At 37.1% G+C, this 18,291-nt stretch overlaps 1 protein-coding gene across 2 annotated transcripts in view; it reads left to right on the top strand.

Moving 5' to 3' along the window:
• LOC102235277 (ephrin type-B receptor 1-B) overlaps positions 1–18,291 on the top strand; it is a 177,079-nt gene that overhangs the window by 55,554 nt on the left and 103,234 nt on the right. For both annotated transcript variants that reach the window (XM_023335810.1, XM_014472440.2), the window contains exon 2: positions 5,336–5,400. In XM_023335810.1, the coding sequence (XP_023191578.1) occupies positions 5,336–5,400 (65 nt within the window). The remainder of the gene's footprint in view (positions 1–5,335; positions 5,401–18,291) is intronic.

Below are 18,291 nucleotides of genomic sequence, written 5' to 3'. Positions count from 1 at the left end.
TAACACAGGGCCCCATCAATGTTTAATGCACTCTCTCCCTTACTTTCATTTCTCTTCCTCGTTCTCTATATTCCCCCCTCTCTCTCTATCTGTGGAAACAGCCCACCATTTGGTATTGATCAATCACTTGCTACTAATAAGAAGGAGCAGCGCTCTCTGGGGTTATAGGCCCTGGCTTCACTCTCTGATTGTGACTTCTGAGTTTTGAGTAAAATAATTTGGTGTATTATTTTGAAGACACCTTTTGCTAAAGAATCCCTAACATCCGTTGAGTAAATAATATGATGCCTATGATGTTGCTACAATACATCTTTTGCACTGAGACCAACGAGCTGTTGCTTTCCTCTGAATTTATGAGCAGTATTTACATAGTCAACATTAGGCTTTTAATGTGGGTAGTTTTCCCACAGTCTGAACTGCTAGTGAACTTGGCTGTGTTTAATATACTAGTGCTTGCAGATAGAGCTGATACAGCAGTGTATAAACAAAAGAGAAAAGGCCCTGAAACACTGGAGACTGCAAACGTTTTGTTTCACCTTTTCCACCAAATTACTTTCAATTAACAATACAAAAATTACTTAGTTTATGCTGCAAATTGTTGCTAATTATGTAATACCTAAAAATGGATTTGGTCTTACAAATGGAGTTCTATTTTGTATGTTTTACATTTGCTTTCTTATGCTTAAAGAGATACTGTTTCTAGTTAGAAGTTTCACTCAGAATTGCTGACCTAGGTTGTATTATTATAGTCTTTAAACCCACTGCCAAAAACATGTGGGAATCACAAATTTTAGGAACTACTTATTTTGTTGCCGAGCAACCATAAAAAAATAATTCTAGGACCCTAATGCTGACAGATGTAGACAAATTTTAAAACCAAAACTTTACTATTCCTAATTCTCGCTGCGTCATAGATTGCCTATGTTTTTCTAAATGTTTTCTAATTCACACTCTTCCTTAGTTTTTTATTACCACAGCATATTGATGAGGAGACATAATGTGACATTCCTTGTTTTAGTTACATTTATTGTATTGTAGATTCTCCTTTTATTCTTGCAGGGTTGCGGGGGGCTGGTGCTTATCTCCAGCAGGCGAGAGGCGGGGTACACACTGGATTGCCTGTCTCTTGTAGGGCAACACAGAGACACACAGGACAAATATTCATGTACATACACTCATACCTAAGGACAATTTAGAGAGACCAAGTAAACTGACAGTCATGTTTTTGGACTGTGTGAGGAAACTGTGAGAACCCACGCATACACAGGCAGAACATTCAAACTCCATGCAGAAGGACCTAAGGCTGGGATTCAAACCCAGGATGTTCTTGTTTACTTGTTTGAGATACACTGAGGGATCAGCTAGAGACCAAAATTGAAGGATTATCAGTTGGATTGACTCAGATCAGGATTTGTCTGGTTGGAAACTCAGTACCAGTTTAAAAGGAAAATACCTTTTCAAAGAAAAATGTAAAAAATAAAAATCAATACATGCATATTTTGGCATCATTCAGGCTAGAGAGTGAGGCCTTCAGCAAATAATCGAAGAACAGCACCTGCCATGAAACATTCATATTCAGAAATGCTTTTCAAAATAGTTATTCATCTCCAGATAAAAAACATGTGATATTTAGGTTGCCTTTGTGCCCATAATAAGAAGAATAATACAACACAGAAAAATGATTACTAAAAAATATTATTGAAAACAACCTAAGATAATAAATATTACTCTATTTAAAACAGTAATTATTCATAATATGCATGTGCTATTAAATTACATTGATTTTGTTAGTATTCACATTCACTTCACAAAAAAAAAAAGATGAGCAAGACAGCTGATTTAAAACTTGCACACAGACACATTGGACATTTCTCAAATCCCCTATGCCTGTGGACAGGTGTTAGAGATGTGGCATGACTGCTGCTTGAGCCAAACCTTGTTGCTAATCACCACTTAGTACACTCCATTTACTCATGTGCTACTTTGATATTCTGTTAATGGTGGACATTAGATCAGGTGACAGTGCTCATCCTGCCTTCCCATGAGGCCTCTGACCTTTTTTGTCCCCTACCCACAATGTCTTTTACTTTGTTCCCCCTCTCCTCTGTGTTTTAAAGGAAATGGAAAATGGCCTACCAAGTGTCCGTGTGATTAGACTAAAGCTTCTGTGATTTCCCCTGAGGAAGGGCTGGCAGTCCCCACAATGCTCTCTGGCACAGGGAGCTGTTTCGTGGTCCTATCTCCCCAGCTGACAACAAGTCTTAAAAACAGGCAGGCTGGAGCTGGCTGACTGTGGAAACTAGACAGTGAAAGGCTGATTTTAAGGAAATTGAAACACTCAGACGAAAAGCCTAGTGTGAACAAGACTGTCCCAGTAGGTGTACACAGAAAATAGCTCACAGTGTTGACTACTGCAGGTAAAGTCTGCTTATGAATTAGTCTGTGTTCTATTCTAGATATATAAGTATTTGAATGTGTATCTGATATATCTTAACTAACTAGTTAATGTCTGTGGACTACCTCTACATGTAAGTGGAGAAAATTGAATCACATTTCCTAACATTTACATTAACATGTTTTTTTTCTTTGACAGTGACCATAAGGATTTTTTTTTTAGAAACTAAAATTTAACAGTGTTAAAAGTATTTTACTGTCAGTCTCTCCTCCCATTATTCTAAAAGGTCATGTGAATGATACCTTTTGTTAGTCACTATGTGTGTGTTGGCAGCATTATTGTCTTACAGAAAGAAGGTTCCAGGTTCAAATCCCAGCCTGGGGTCTTTCTGCATGTTGCTTGAATGCTCTGCCTATGCATGCGTGAGTTCTCTCTAGGTGCTTTGGCTTCCTCCCACAGTCTGAAAGCATGTCACAGCATGGAAGAGCGATGGATAGGTAGATTGTTGATATTTCTTTAAATAATACCAATTCTAAAACAGTCCTACAAAAAAGCTAATACTTAAGAAGAGATCTGTAAATGCATAAAAATAAATAAAATTAAAATGCAATTTCCGGTAAAGGGTATAGGACACCCACACATTTATCACACACAAAAATCTGTTTAATCTGGATCCTCTAACCTTTTCCTCAACTAAAATGTGTTGAGGTCTTCTGCAAAACAAAGCTTTTATTGTTGTTAAATTCCTAAAATAATGTACTTTTGAATTAAAAACATTTATTTTCCTGCTAGAAATAACAACTAAAACATTAGTTTCCCACATATGGCATCCCCCCCACCCCTGGGTCAGAGTGTGTCCTTTGATTTTGATTATCAGGTGATAGTCTGATAATCCCTATCCAAAAATGCATTTAAAGAATGAACACCAAAGAAACAGGTCTAGGATGTTCCTTATTTTCTTTTTTATTTCATCCACCTTATTTATCATTTAATAGAGCACTGAGATTGTGCAAATCAAATTATGAGTATTTTTTGGTGTGTCAGTTTTGATAAAAGAATAAAAAAATAAAAATACATTGGGCAACATGATAAACTATATTTACATTGTATTTAATCCAGAGTGGAACCATCGGCGGCTTTGTGCATTTGTGATTCCATTACAATGTGGAAGCAGAATGGACTGGGTATTCTCTGTGCTCTACTGCAGGCTGCTGCATGAGGCGCCTGCAAACTGTTTCTGATATGGGAGGGGCTCACGGCACCTCTCACTTGCCTGCTGCATCTGCAGTTGGTGCTTTCCCATTTTCCGCCAAAGTCTCCAATAAACCATAGTATGTGTCTAGATTTGTCACTTGGTATTTTTGAAAAAAAGAAAAAGTCCCCAAATATACTTACAATGTCTCAAAAATGGCAACTGTGTTCCAACTTGATGCTGATGTCATATTCTGCTCAGTTTTATGCAATGTGCTGGACATAAAACTGTAGGCAGTCCACTAGACAGTAGACAGTCCTCTACGTAATGGTAGATACTGTTATTATTCCTATTTGGGTTTAAAATAATCGAAACATACATCTGATCCCTGATTGGGATGTGATGCCAGATTCCAATCAAGTCTGAAACCATGTGATTGGACTCGATTTCCGATCACATGATCAGATTGAGACCTCCCTAATTTCCCCCTTATGTTATTTGGTTTGAGGGAAAAGTAAATGCACAATCAATAAAAATCAAAACAAGTCAAATGGCTATGTGTAAAGAAAAGAAAGTTGAATTGTCTTATTTAAAATTTAAGAGGGAGGATTTCATCAGACTGCGATCCCATCCCTGTCAACAACACTTGTTTGGATTGGATAACCATTGCTGAGGCAGTGGAAGGTGTCCAAGGCAAAAACAATTCCTCTGAAAATTCCCGAAGCACCTTTTTTATCTGCTACAGACCATCACCCAGACATACCATTCCTCCTTCAGCAAATTAATTCTATCTGTTTGGGAAACACAAACACAATCAAGGGCATGTTCTGGCATGACACATTTAAAATGTGAAATGTTCTTTCAGTTTATGAGGTGAATCATTTAGAGCATGGAATAAACAGTCTGTTACAGGGGAAGTCTTCCATTAAAATGGCAACATATCTTTTAGTCTCTTCAGACTAAAGAGTCAGACTGAGAAAAACTGGTAAGATTGGTTTCTTTGTGTCAGCTGCCAGTCTTAGTTTTTCTTTTTTTGTATATATACTGTATATCATAGTGAACATTGCTTTTACACAAGAGATTTAAAGTCTAAAATACCGGGTTTTTTTTTAATTTTTGTATCTTTTTTTTGCAAATGTTAAATCGATTACAGTGAAATGTCTGTTCAAGTTTCACCAAAAAGCTAGGAAATTGATATGCTTTCATCTCACTCAGTTGAAAGCGTTGTGAACCTCTGACCTACTGAATTTGTGAGAATTTTCCAGAACAGGGATGTAATACTCTGTCTGAATTTTAGAAGTGATTTTTCCCTGGATTAGTGGTGTGTAAAGCTATACAGCCTTTTCCCACCCAAAAGTACAAATAAAGTCCACCCACTTCACCAGAAGTGACTGCAAATCATTCAAATACATGCATGCATGTGCATGCAAACAAAGGCGGGATATGCATATTGTTGTCGTGCTCACAGAGAGAACACAATACAAAGCTGAGCATTTAACAGCATGACAGAAGCTCTCAGGCATCCCTCCCAGCAAAGTGCCAAGGATTTGTTTCCATGTTTCTTGTCTTACCAGAAGTGAGGCAGAGATGGATGAATCATGTGGGGTTTCGTTTCTGCTCTGTTCATAGATGATAGTGTCAAGTGATCACTGGGCCTTGAATTCAAGTCATCTCCGTTGAGGGGTACTAAAAATAGGTTTTGGAGGCTAACTACTGTTTTTCTCTCTATTTTTCTGTCTTTGCTGCAGAAACTTTGATGGACACTCGTGTGGCCACAGCAGAACTGGGCTGGACGGCGTATCCTAACTCTGGGGTAAGTAGGCAGCTGCCAACACTTAGCTTATTTGGAGTAAAGGTTTGATATAGAACTACCTTTTGTTCAGGGTGAAGTAACTTGATAGTCCGATACGTAACTTAACACCGTGGGCGCTCAGATCCACGGACACAGGAAAATAGGCACAAAAGTAGGTGGGTTGGGAGCATAAACTTAAGTAGTTCCCAATGTAGCTCCCATTAAAGGCATAATTTTCTCTGTGTCCTGGTTTATAATGACTTAATAATATAATGGGTCTATGTAAGCCACAGCACACAGTACCTAAGTCCCTGTTAATGGAAGCTGGGGGATACTGTTGCCATAATGATACTGTAATGATACATTTATGCAGTGGAGTGGAGGTATTAGAGTGAAACTGGGGAGGAGGAGCTTTGACGATGGATATGCTCTGGGGTTTAAAGATTTAAATTGAACTTTTTTTCAGAATTTAAGTATTTTAGTTGATGTGAATGGACTAAAGATGACTAAAGAAGGAAACGTACCCAGAATGCAAACAGTATTCATTTTTTCGGTTTGTTTTTATTAACTAAGTTAACAGTTAAACAGATTGCTGTCCTATTACACTAATGGACCTTAAAAGATTTTTAAGACCCACTTTTCACAAATGTAATTCAAAACTCCACTGAAAAGCTCCATAGCCCAACATTGGTTTAAATTGCAGGAACTATTCAGGATAGACAATGACTGTTTCCTGCATTTTCTGGTTCTTTGGGTCTTTATGAAGCATTTTATATCCGTGTAAAGAGACCTTTTATTGGTGCTAAACCAGATGAACAGAGCTTTGACTTTGTTTAAAGGCTGACTACTGTGGCTGCCCAGATTTTTAGTATTATTGTTTGTGTCCTCAAGGAGTACTAAAACAACTTGATTCGTAAAATAACAATGCATGTGTGTGTATCTGTATGTTTATGTGGGCAATGACCCTTGACACATCTCATAGCTATAATTATGCAAAGTGTCAGCTACTATTTTTATTATTCAAGGGATCTTGAGCCTGACTCTTTTATTCATTTTGTGCATTTAATTAGGAACCACTCTTTTTTATGGAAGATAACTTAACTTTGTAATTTAGTGTTTTTACTGTGTAAAGCGCTTGTATGCATTGTTGAACTATTACATGCTGCTGCACATTATTAGTCACAATTAAGAAAGATATCGTAATTGTGACTGTGTGTTTAGCTTTTGCAAATCTATTTTTTATTATTATTTTATTTTATTAATCCTTTTGTTGGGTCCAGTGACAAGGCCTCATCACTTTCTCCTCACATGTAATGAAAGGACACAATTTTTGCCATTGATTTTTGTAGTACTGCCATCGTTAAATACCTTATATCCAGATGAGTCTTTACTGACACCTACTGAGCAGAGGCCTTTTCCACTGCAGTCTGTTCAGTTCACCAAGCTTCCAGGCACACCGAGCTTTTTGTCTTTTTTGAGTACAGTTTTTTTTAAGCTGTTGCAAAGGTTAAGACCTGCTGTAGGGAGAATACACTTGTGCCGCTTCAAAAGCAGAAGAGTCTGAGAATAGCACAGTTCCTTTCTGTGCAGCTCAGTGTAAGTTTGCAAAATACTGCATGACCATGCACAAGTTACTTGGGATGTTAAGCTCAAATATACAGTTGCACTCAAAAATGTGCTAACAGTTATTACGAGCATGAAATTCGTGTTAATTTGGAGTTTTTAATTAACAAATTTAATCTGTTTTCAAGTATCCAGAATAGATTAAAAATATATTTGTAAAGCCTTAAATATGTAACTTTGACCAAAATATTTTATGAGCAGTGCCAAAAAGTGTAGAATGTTTGTTGACTTGATGAGACTATTGACATTCAGTTTAAGATCCTAATTGACTCTTTGCACAGAAAAGAAAGATCACCTCTCCAACAAGTATTTGTTTCTTAATAGCCAAGGGTCCCCTCCTTTTGTACAAAGCAAAGCCTAGAAAAAATTGTCTGGTTTTTACAGTGCTAGTATAAGTTTGCAATGAACTTGAAACTACTCCAAAACCTGCATCAAAATCTATATATAAATCTCAGTTTTATATCACCATGGATTTTCTAAACCACAAATTGGGCCCATGGTCCAAAATTTAACAAAGCTCACAACTGACCACATGTTCAGGCCATTTGCCTTCAGGTCAAACAATTTATGGTTGAGTTTTTGGCTACATTGAGTCTTCCAGACATAAGAATACTGCACCATGTCTCGAGAATTGTGACAGGGCTATCATTCATAAGAGTAACACTGACTGCACCAGTGGTTATGGAGCATGTAAAAGTGATGGACAACTGGCTTCATATTCTTAAACTTCACCTCAGAACAACTGCTAGATGTAATATTCGAACATGAATATGAGGTAAATCCAGCTGTAATTTTGTTGCAGTTGGTGAACCTTGCGAATGTATTTCTTACATTTACACAAAATAACACAAAAAATTAAATGCACAATCACTGTGTATGCATGTCTCTGTATGCCTCAGTTTATTATAATTTATTTTTTAAGTTTTCCTGTAAGAGTTTGTAGGAAGCGTTTTAGTCAGTCCATTTTTGTTGCGCAGAGCTGAAGGTAGTTTTGAAGGACCACAGATGTGGTGTGATTAATTCCGGATGTGAAAACACGAGGACATCAGGGTCAGCTGTGCGAATGTATAATGGGCTGGCAATATGCAATTGCACACTTATGTGTTAGCATCTGCAGAAAAGGCAGATAGCTCCAGGGGCAGAAACACATGTGCTCAAACAACAACAATATTATATGTCTTTATAATATACATTTCTGTTTCATTTTCCCATACTGTTTTGTTTCTATGGCATGAACTATTTCCCGCTCTGTGGGGGCTTCACTCTCCCTTGTCCTTTACTTTTCTTTCCGTCTCACCTTTATAGTAAAATGCCCGCCCTTTCTTGCTTTTCTGTCACGCTGCTTCTCACCCTCTGCCATTCGCTTAGCTGTATGATTAATAAAATATGGAGTCTCAGAATGGAAAATGTCCTCTGACCTTGTTGTGCAGCCACATGACAAAGGAGACATGAATGGCTTGCACGCACAGCAGCATCCTAAGAGTGCTTTTCCTCACAGTAAATGAGACTTTTCTGAGGTTTTCAGTCTTGTTTCTTTCTAATTTAATTGGAATTATAAATCTTATTATCCTTGCAATGTTAATTGTTTAAAAGAAACATGTCAAGCAAAGTGGATTCACATCAAAAACCTGTTGTTATGGTGCTATTACAAAAAAATATTTTTTTATTAATTAAAAAAACTCTAGTAGAAATACATTAAAATGTGTGAGACATTGTATTGTCTTACTTGTTAGGGAACGAAATATATTATTTATGTCTGTCTCAAAACCTTCTTGGATAAATTCTTAAACTTCATTTATGTAACCAACTTTCATTATTAGTATTCCCTTACACCTTCAAACATTTTATCAAGTTATAGTCCCAGACTTCAATGTATGTGATTTATTGACAAAGCAACACAAACTTCACCTACATGAATGAGATCTAAATAATCCTATTACAACTGTCAAGATATAAATATTTTCTCCAATCTTTCATGTGCAACCATTAGACACACCTGCTTTATTAGTTTTTTGGGTTTTTTTTTTTCCAAAATGATTTTGTTACACCACATTTAGAAACAATGTTTGATTTTCATTGGTCAATTTTTATTTAGTTTTACCTGTGTCAGTTTTAGATTACTTCAGTGATATTGGTTATAAATGTTTCTGTCTTCAGAAATAAGACAGAAATATGTCTTATTTCTGTCTACACAGAAATAAGACATATTTCTGTCTTAATAAGACATCTCCTACACCTCAGATGTCATGTTTACACTGAACTGCTACAGGCTTCACTACACAGCTGAGTGACCTGACAGTAAATGGGGCTTCGAGAACCAGTAAAATCCTTAACCATATACAGAACATAAAATTTGTAAAGTCCACTGTTGAAATCTCAATAAGAAATTTGTATGAAGACAGATCTCTGAAGCTTTTCGTTAAGTCACCATCAGCATTTTAGTTCTCCAAGAAACCCCAGACTATAGTCAAAGCGAGCTTTTTAATTTTGATCTACTATAACTTTAAAATGTTGTTGCAGACATTTAAAATAAAAGGCAGCAACTGTTAAAAGTTAAGCTATTGAAATTAGTTTTTATATTTAAACTCGTTTTAGGAATCTGAACTTAAGAAAAAGGTAATGATAAATTTTAGAGATTCAATACTAATTCATTTAATCTACTTGTTTAGGCTTATGCCATTTTTTATATCACTTTTTGATTTTTCAATAATTGTTCTTAGAGGTCAGTTTTCCTAGGGTAGCAGAGCAAAGACTATCACTTATCCCCATATCCACCTCCCTGTGCTGTAAGCTTTTTGCAGATGCCATTGCAGTGGGAGAGGGGGTTGTTAAACATCCTCATAACTTAGCTCGATAAAGGTGGCAATTGAAGTTCCTCTCATAAGTCACTGTTAGATAATATTTGTCAGTACTGATATGGAGCATGGAAAGAAGTGGCAAAAAAAATCAGATTACTGAAAAATTGAATGCAGGGATGCTTGGGATTTTAGCTTATCCTACTTTTGTTATCTAATTTCTTGCTTGAGTTTTCACCATAATCTTGTTGTCCTGTGTGCAAGATGTAAACATAGACACTTTACTGAAAGGACAATAAGAAAGATGACATGTCGAGGTGATGCAGTACTACCATCCAGGGAGGAAATTTTATAGTGTAGAAAATGAATGCAAACCGGAGGAGACAGAGGAAATTCACATGCTTTTTTACCACAAAACATCTGCTTCATATATGTGATTCTGGTTCAGAAGCATAACTGTTCCATCCTTTCTTTTCTTTTCTGAAAACAATATAAAAGAAAAATAAATAAATGAGAAAGTCTTTATTTGTTTTTTTTAAAGTATTTTCTTTCTTTTTTTTACAAGTTCTAAATAATTTGATAAAGTTTTTTCAGAAAGGGTGAAGAGCTCCTAGTGAACAACTTTCACTAGGAGGGGGTTGATGAGACAGAGAGAGAAAAGAGAGGAAACAGTATGGAGTAAGAAGGAAAATCCAAGAAACAGGAAACAGACATTGGAGGAAATTTCAAGGTGTGGAAACATATTTAGAGAAGGGTAGCAAAAAATGCAAAAGAAGAGGTTATAAGACTAAGTAAATTTCAAGGAAACCCTAAAATACGGCTGTCTAGCCCAGCAACATACAGTGATGTCAGTGTGGAGGAAAGCTTACGCTAACTGCTCTGACTCTGGTAGGTCACAGAGCTGAGGTGAGAGCCTTGGGGGCAGGAGTTTTCGAAGGTTAAGCAGTCAGAGGGTGGCGGTGACAGTGAAACCGCAAGCAGTGCTGTTTAGCAGGGAGAAATGCAGCAGGTTACTTGAGTCATAGACAGTTTGGAGGGCGAATAAAAGGAAGAAGATGATTTGGGGGTATTGGAGACTTAGGCATGGCAAGCAAATCTAAAATATTCGGTCAGATACAAAAAACATAGCAGAAGTTATTTAACTGTTATACCATAACTTTTAATTTTTGTAAATGCCTGCTAAGCTGGGTTACCTCATACCGCTGCCATAGCAAATTATAAAACTACTTAATCATAAACAACCAGCGTAACAAATTGTACATATTTTTCTGCATGTATTTATTAAATAACAGTTATATAACCACTGCCTTTATTAAACATCCTCTTAGAACAAGCATTGACGGCTTGCAATCAGCGTAGGCTGTAATTAGTCTATGTTTAGATCCTCATGTTTGCTTCGAATGATCAGGCCATTTTTATTGTCAGACTGCCATTTTTTGTATTTTCGGCAAAGGAAGCCCATATACGGCAATGTGACTGTTTTTAACAGGTTAATAATGAGCAGGTGGAATGTCTCAAAAACACTTTGGGTGACTGCTTGAAAATCACACCCTTGAATGCAAATGCCATGTTTTAGGAATGTATTCCTAGAAATCTATCACAACTAACAGGGTATGGGTAAAATAAAAGTATAAATGCACATACTTGCTATACCTTTGCAAAGCAGATAGCAGGAGTTAACTGCAGTACCTATAAAGTAGCATTCATGGCATAGACTAACATACTGTTTAATTGTAAAATAACTTGAATTGGTCAATTTAGTAAAAGCAGTCATCAAAACTTATTTATTCTATGAAAATCAAATCTGGTCTGGCGAGGTTGCACTGATCCCACGTAAAAATAAAATAGCAAAGATAAAAAACAAAGAATGGACCTAACACTGAAATAATGTTAAGTACTTCCACTTGTGTTTTCACATGTGGACTTGTCTGTCCTCAGACACAAATTCTGTAAGTGTTGTCATTGATTTTCACCTACATTTGCTTTTAGAGGAGATGCATTAGTGGGTGTGCCCTGCCTATCTGCCCCCACTGTGGCCCATGCTTCCCCAGAGCTACTGTGGACCCAAGCAGGACAGGTGTCACTCAGGAGCTGAACCCTGCTAAAGAGCATGGACAAATCCATAACACCCATCTTACCATCTGCTGGTCAAACTCAATATGCCTCAATTATTCATACCGTGAAAGACAGGGACTCTAGGGGGCGGAAAGGAACGCAGAAGAATAATGTAAACTGAGGAAAATGAAAACATGTAGAAGGCAGTGTGACAAGAAGAAGGAGCTGATTGATTGCAAATCTCATAAGTCAGAAACAGCTGGAGAAAAAAATAAATACATGACACCATGGCAGCCTTAATGGGATTTAAAAAGTGTGTACTTAGACTGCAGATCTTCATTCTTGTAACTAAAACACAAAAAACCTAACTTGAAAGAACACTTTAAGCAAATAAAAAATTTAAAGCCATCCGCCTAGGATTGTTACTGAAGTAAAATCTGTCAACTATCTTGAATGTCTACACTGATTGTGTTAGCCTTTAGTCGTCTTACAAATGATTGAATCTGCGGTACTGATTTTAAAGACAAGTAAGGCTTCTGACCTATTCTATGTAAGTATGGGTTTTAACTGATCATTTAATAGTGTTTTTTTTTCTGATTCGCTGTTGTACATCCGTTATACAAGCAGTGGCTCAAAGGAGGTAACAAAAAATACCAAAGGCAAGAGTAAATTAAGGAAAATGCAAACGAAAAAATGGTGGGTGAGCGTAAAGAAGGGACTGATTTAATGTAGGGAATAAGGGTCAAAAATGAAACATTGATAACAAAGAGACAAAGAAGGACTGAGAGGAAGCTAGAGCCCGGAATGGGGGTGAACTCTGAACTTGTGGAGAATGAGCTGAAATGGGATGAGAGGAGAGAAATGACAGTGAGTCATGGCGGCTCGGCTTGCAGAGATCAGGTGAGAAGAGGGGTTTCAGGATGTGCATGCAGACCTCAATGCGTGCAAAAGTGTATATGCTCTGATGGTAGCTGCTCACATGAATGTGAATTAGTTTAACCAGACATTAGACTTTTTCAAAGTCTTCAGAGATGAATCGCATTTGGAATGAAAGAAGGTCCGTGCATGTTTGTTCTGATAGCGACACAGATATCAGATTGGTGTAGCAATGGGGGACTTGTTTTCTTTTACCTCCTTGATATACATGTGTGATTGAGGAGCATAGCCAGACAGCTGAATTTGATCTGAACTCATACTCAGACACATTTACCCAGCATGGCTATTAGAATGTTATGACAACAAATCCCTGATGTGGTTTTTTTTCCCTCTACATGGTTGTGTTCACGTCAACTTGTATTCATTCTGTGTTTTTCATTGCAAAAACTAGATTGGTCTGGGTGAGCTGTGCAGATAGTGAATCTCTTGCAATGTTGAATTCATCATTTTTTTATACCAGCTGCATCCTCCTCAGATATTAAAAATAAAAGTCATTAGAAAATCTTTTTGTGTGTGTGATTCATAGCTTTAGTTTCAAGTTTCCACTCTGCAGCACTCCCAGAGACCATCAAAAAAATGCCATGCTTCTTACCAAGCAGTTTCTATAATGACTTGCTTACAAAAAAGCAGTTTGCACCCTTCACACAAGATTACATCCTACACATTCAATGGTCACATCTTTTAAGATGTGTTGACGTTAGACTAAATCTGAAAGTCAGTTTGTTATTGACGATTAAACTGATTAAAGAAAAAAAAGCTGTCTTAACCAACCCCTCTGTGAAAAAGTAAATATTTCAATTATTTATGAATTACCTTTTATTTTTACTTGTATTGTCTTTGGCTGATATAGTAAAACAATATCACATATAGACTACCTCATTTCTCGCTTACAAGTCGCAGTGTAATTGTGCAATCACAATGTTTCCATAGAAAAAATTGTATTTGCAGAAAATACTTTCTCCTTTTGCTTTTCCTCTGACCTCACTTTTAAACACATAGATTATACTCAAAACAAATCTCTTCTCCTGCAGAAATAACTTCTACCCAAAGAAATGTTATTTTTAGCCCAAACCATTAGCTCTAATTCATGTTATGTTCACCAGACATAACACACTGGACTTCCGACCGACTGATTACAGATAAGGACAGGTTGAATCCAGTCACCAGCCAATTTTTCTGTGCATTCCGAGATTTGTATAAGTATTAGTCCAGACATTTTTAATTCTTTTTACATAATGATTTCGTGTTTACAGAAAAAAAATGGAATAGACTTACTACAAGCTTTATCAAACTCATTAGATTTTTTCCCGGCTTTTGCTGCTTTTCATTTTCCCTTTTTAAAATGAAATATCCAAAGGAACATATGGCTGCCTCTATTATTGATTTCCTTCCTGCATGATTCCCATTTCTTATTTGACACTGGGGAATTCTCTTGGAGGGGTGGAGATAAAAGAGCTTTTTTTTTTCAAGAAGTAAATAAAAGAACAAAGTGATAGCTTTGGCAAAAAATAATCTCATATTAATTTAGTATGAATTTGGAGGAGTATGTGGGAGTAGCTCTGGGATGTCTTTGGCTTTTTTCCACAGGAGTAATTGTGTGTCTGCCATGGTACCCACTGGAACTGCATTTTTAGATGCCCTCTGTAGTTGGCTGAAATAGAAGTAAACCTTTCATTCTTGCTTAATCTCCCCCACTCAGATTTTTTTTTTTCAGTTGAGGTATATTCATTAATATGTTCTAATTATGTTGTATTTAAATCAATAATTAAATTTAATTTGTTTGTGTCTCTGTTTCCACATCAAACATCTTTGTTTGCACTCCACCACCCACTTGTGTCTGAATTCTGCTTGTAGTGATAATGAAATAATTAAATCTCCGATTTACTTCCTTCAGCCTGCAATTTGAGTGAAAACAGAATGGAAGCCAGACTTTGAGGGTTGCGATTGTTAACTGTTCTTCTCAAATCAAAACATTCAATGTCTTTGAAATAGGTGGGCTTTAAAGATGGCTGCTTTCAAGCAGATGGGTCAGAAACAAAAGTGCAATCATTAATAATCTTATCAAACTTTGGTGGCGTAAGAGTGTCGGTTGCTCATTTTTACGATTTCAGTGTTTTTTTGCTGTCAGGTAATTGAGCAAAAACATTTGCCTTTAAGTAAAAACACAACTGTGCATCTTTTACAGTATAAACACATTTGGATCTTGATAAAAAACAAAGACATGGGTGTGCTGTGGTGGCGCAGGGGTTAAGCACAACCCATATATGGAGGCCTTAGTCCTTGACGCGACTGTCGCAGGTTCGATTCCCGGCCTGGCGACCTTTGCCGCATGTCTTTCCCTTCTCTAATTATCCACTTTCCTGTCAATTAACTATCAAATAAAGGCCACTAGAGCCAACAAAACCTTTAAAAAAAACATGCACATAAAATGATTTGCAGTGCTTTTCTTTAAGCACAAAGTCTCAACATAAAGTCATCCTTCTTTAAACGTGTTAATGATATTTTGGGGGTGATCAGGGAGGGAGAGCTTTCATAAGACTCATTTTTCTGCATCCAGCCAGATGGGCAGAACTCTACTTGGGCTCCGACAAACTGTGTGACTGTAATTATAGAGTGGCTTGGATCTGGCAGGACCTGGAGTGTTTCAGACATCACCATTTCCTCCCCATCCATCACATTCAGCCAGGCGTAACTAGGTCTCAGATGCCCCGCAAAATAATCATTCCCATGCAACAGCCCTGACAGCAGCATTCATTCAATAACGCAGCTGATCAGAAATGATAATAGCAATCATGCCACTGCATATTTTAAAAGCTGCAGTCCGGCTTTGTGTGGGTGGGCGTGTGTGTGCGTGTGTAAGTGAATTTATGAGAGACTATGTGCATGGCTCTCAAAAGTTTCTGAGGGAAGCGGAGGGAATGAAGCGGCGGTCATTGTACGAAAGTGGACCAGGTATTGTTTTATGTAACATCGACTTCAGGGAAGAGACCTGAAGATTGAAATGCAAATATTCTCATAAGTCACAGAGATTTAAACCAGCCTTTAAAGAAAAAACTGCGATCTGGCTTCTGATTACTGTCAGCAGAGAGCTTTGCAAAAACTGAGAAGCAGGGGCAAAAAGAGTTCAATTCTTATCTCTTTTCATGTCCACCTTTAATCTGCTGTCCTTCCAAGACCTTGTCCTTATGAATTTTAAATGTGCGTGTCACTTTTTCCATCTTTCTTTTTCCTATCAAAAGAGCACTCCTAAAATGAGGTTTTATTCATGCCTAATTATTTAAAAAAAAATCTGTACAAGTACTTTCTCCCTGCATCAGCCCAATGTTAGGTTGTCATGAATATTAAATACCCTCATTGTTAAGATGTCCATCCCAAGAAAGTAAAATGAAAAACATTCTTGGACAAGGCTCCACCCCCATTTTAGTTTTACTCTGATGGATGAGGAAGGGACAGTTTTTATTTAAAGAATTGAAGCATTTGAGGCGCATAGCAAAAAGGGAGCATTAATCCGAGAAGCAATTAATCCAATGTCATTCTGGAAGAGCTTTAGAGATCCACAATTGAGACAGTAGAATATATTGTGGGGACAGCGATAAGTCATGCACGCCACAAAACTATGGAAGAGTTGCTAAAAGACAGTCATTGTTTAAAGAAAGCCAAAAATGCCCTTTTGTGATGTAGCCACAAGCCATCCTGAGCAAGCAGCAAACATATGACCAAAATTTAACTCAGTAGCAAACATGCAAAGCAACGTCTCTTGTAAAAAGATAAAATTACTATAAACACAGTCCCCACATGATGGTTGGTACCAGCATTATGCTGTAGCAACACTTCTCTTCAGTAGGGACAGGGAAGCTGAAACTAAATCCAGGACAAAGACTCACAAATGGTGCAGAGTTTCAACTTGTAGTAAGACAACTGCCCTAAACATAGAGCCAGAGCTAAAACTGAAGAGATTAGATCAAAGCAGAATATGTTAGAATGACACAACGGTAGTCAAGACCCAAATCCTCCTTTGCTTCCAGACGTGAAAGTTGATGTTGATGGGTGCTCTTCAGTAGCTTGACTGAGTCTGAGTTGTTTTGCAAGACATTTATTTAAATAAATAAATAAATAAAAATCTGCAGCCAGTAAAGACATAACCTAAAGGGCCTGCAGAGATTATTGCAGTGAAATATGGTTTTATAAAGAATTAACTCAGTGAACTATAAAGGTTTAATTTTCAATCATTTGAAGAGCTATGCAGTCTTGTCATTCCACTTCATAATTATGCAGTATTTTGTGTTGGTCTATCACATATTAAGGTTCAAAAAATACACTAAAGATTGTGGATGAACCATGGCAAAATATGAAAACGTTTGAGGGGTGTGGGTGTTTTTGCAAAGCACTGAGTCCAGGTATTCTGTAGTGAGCATGTTGAAAAGAAAAATCTTGCTTTGCATTTATATTCTTTTGAAGGCTGAGGTCAAAGTTGTAAACTGCATCAGGGAGCATAGTCGGTGCAGTGGTTGGTCATTTTTGACTACTCAATACATCTCTTTTTACAAGGCCTGCTGTAAAAGCACATCATCACACTGCACAGTTGCCTGGTCATTCAACAAACATTTTCCAGACACTCTTGTACTATTTAGAATGGCATTTCACAGACCTTTCACAGCAGAAGCGCTTTAAATGTGGAAGTACTCTGAGTTGCTCATTGCCCATCTGTGTTCAGTTTGCCTGAGCATGTAGCTGAATTAACTGGCGCTGACGGATTTGAAAAGCAGTCCTGGACTGCAACTCCACTGAGCTTCAGATAGCAGACAAGAGGTTAAAGATCAGCAAAGTAGATGCTCCGCTATTCAGGCTTCCCTGTCGAGTGAATTAGCTGAGAGTGAATGATGAGCTGAAACTTGTCAAGCCCTGTCTATATGGTTGTGTATTTAAGGTACAAACAGACAAACCTTGACTGTATAAGTTGACTGGCTTTATCACTGAAGATCATTTTACAATTATAGGTATACTTAAAATGTTACTTAATAAATATGTTCAAACAAATAGAGTGAGATGTATTCTCACAAACAAAACTGGCTTATAATTAAAACTGTCATTGAACACCCATAGCATGAATAAGTATTTGCCCTGGTTTCACATTTATTTACTTATGATTTTTTTTTTCTCACACCTACATGTTGCAGATTATTCAACAAATTCCAATACAACTTGAATTAATACAGAAAGCAGTTTTCAAATGCCATAGTTTATCAAGGGAAAAAAGACTATCAAAACCAACTTGCCCCTAAGTAAAAAGGAATTGCCTCCTTACCCTGTTTGTAGTTCTGTTTGCAGCAATAACTGTCATTAAGCGTGTAATACCTGGCAACAGTGTGACTTAAGTCTGGAGTTAGACTTGGCCAATCCCAAACTTTCACTTTGTTGCATTTCTTTATTATTATTGTTTCTTTCTTTATTTTTTTGAATATTTGTTTTTTATGGCCATCAAAAATCAATAGATTTACTGGTG

The sequence above is a fragment of the Xiphophorus maculatus genome, chromosome 6 (genome assembly GCF_002775205.1).
Source record: "Xiphophorus maculatus strain JP 163 A chromosome 6, X_maculatus-5.0-male, whole genome shotgun sequence".
Taxonomy (NCBI): Eukaryota; Metazoa; Chordata; class Actinopteri; order Cyprinodontiformes; family Poeciliidae; genus Xiphophorus; species Xiphophorus maculatus.
The sequence above is the reverse complement of the archived record's forward strand: the minus strand, read 5'-3'. Positions and strand labels throughout refer to the sequence as shown.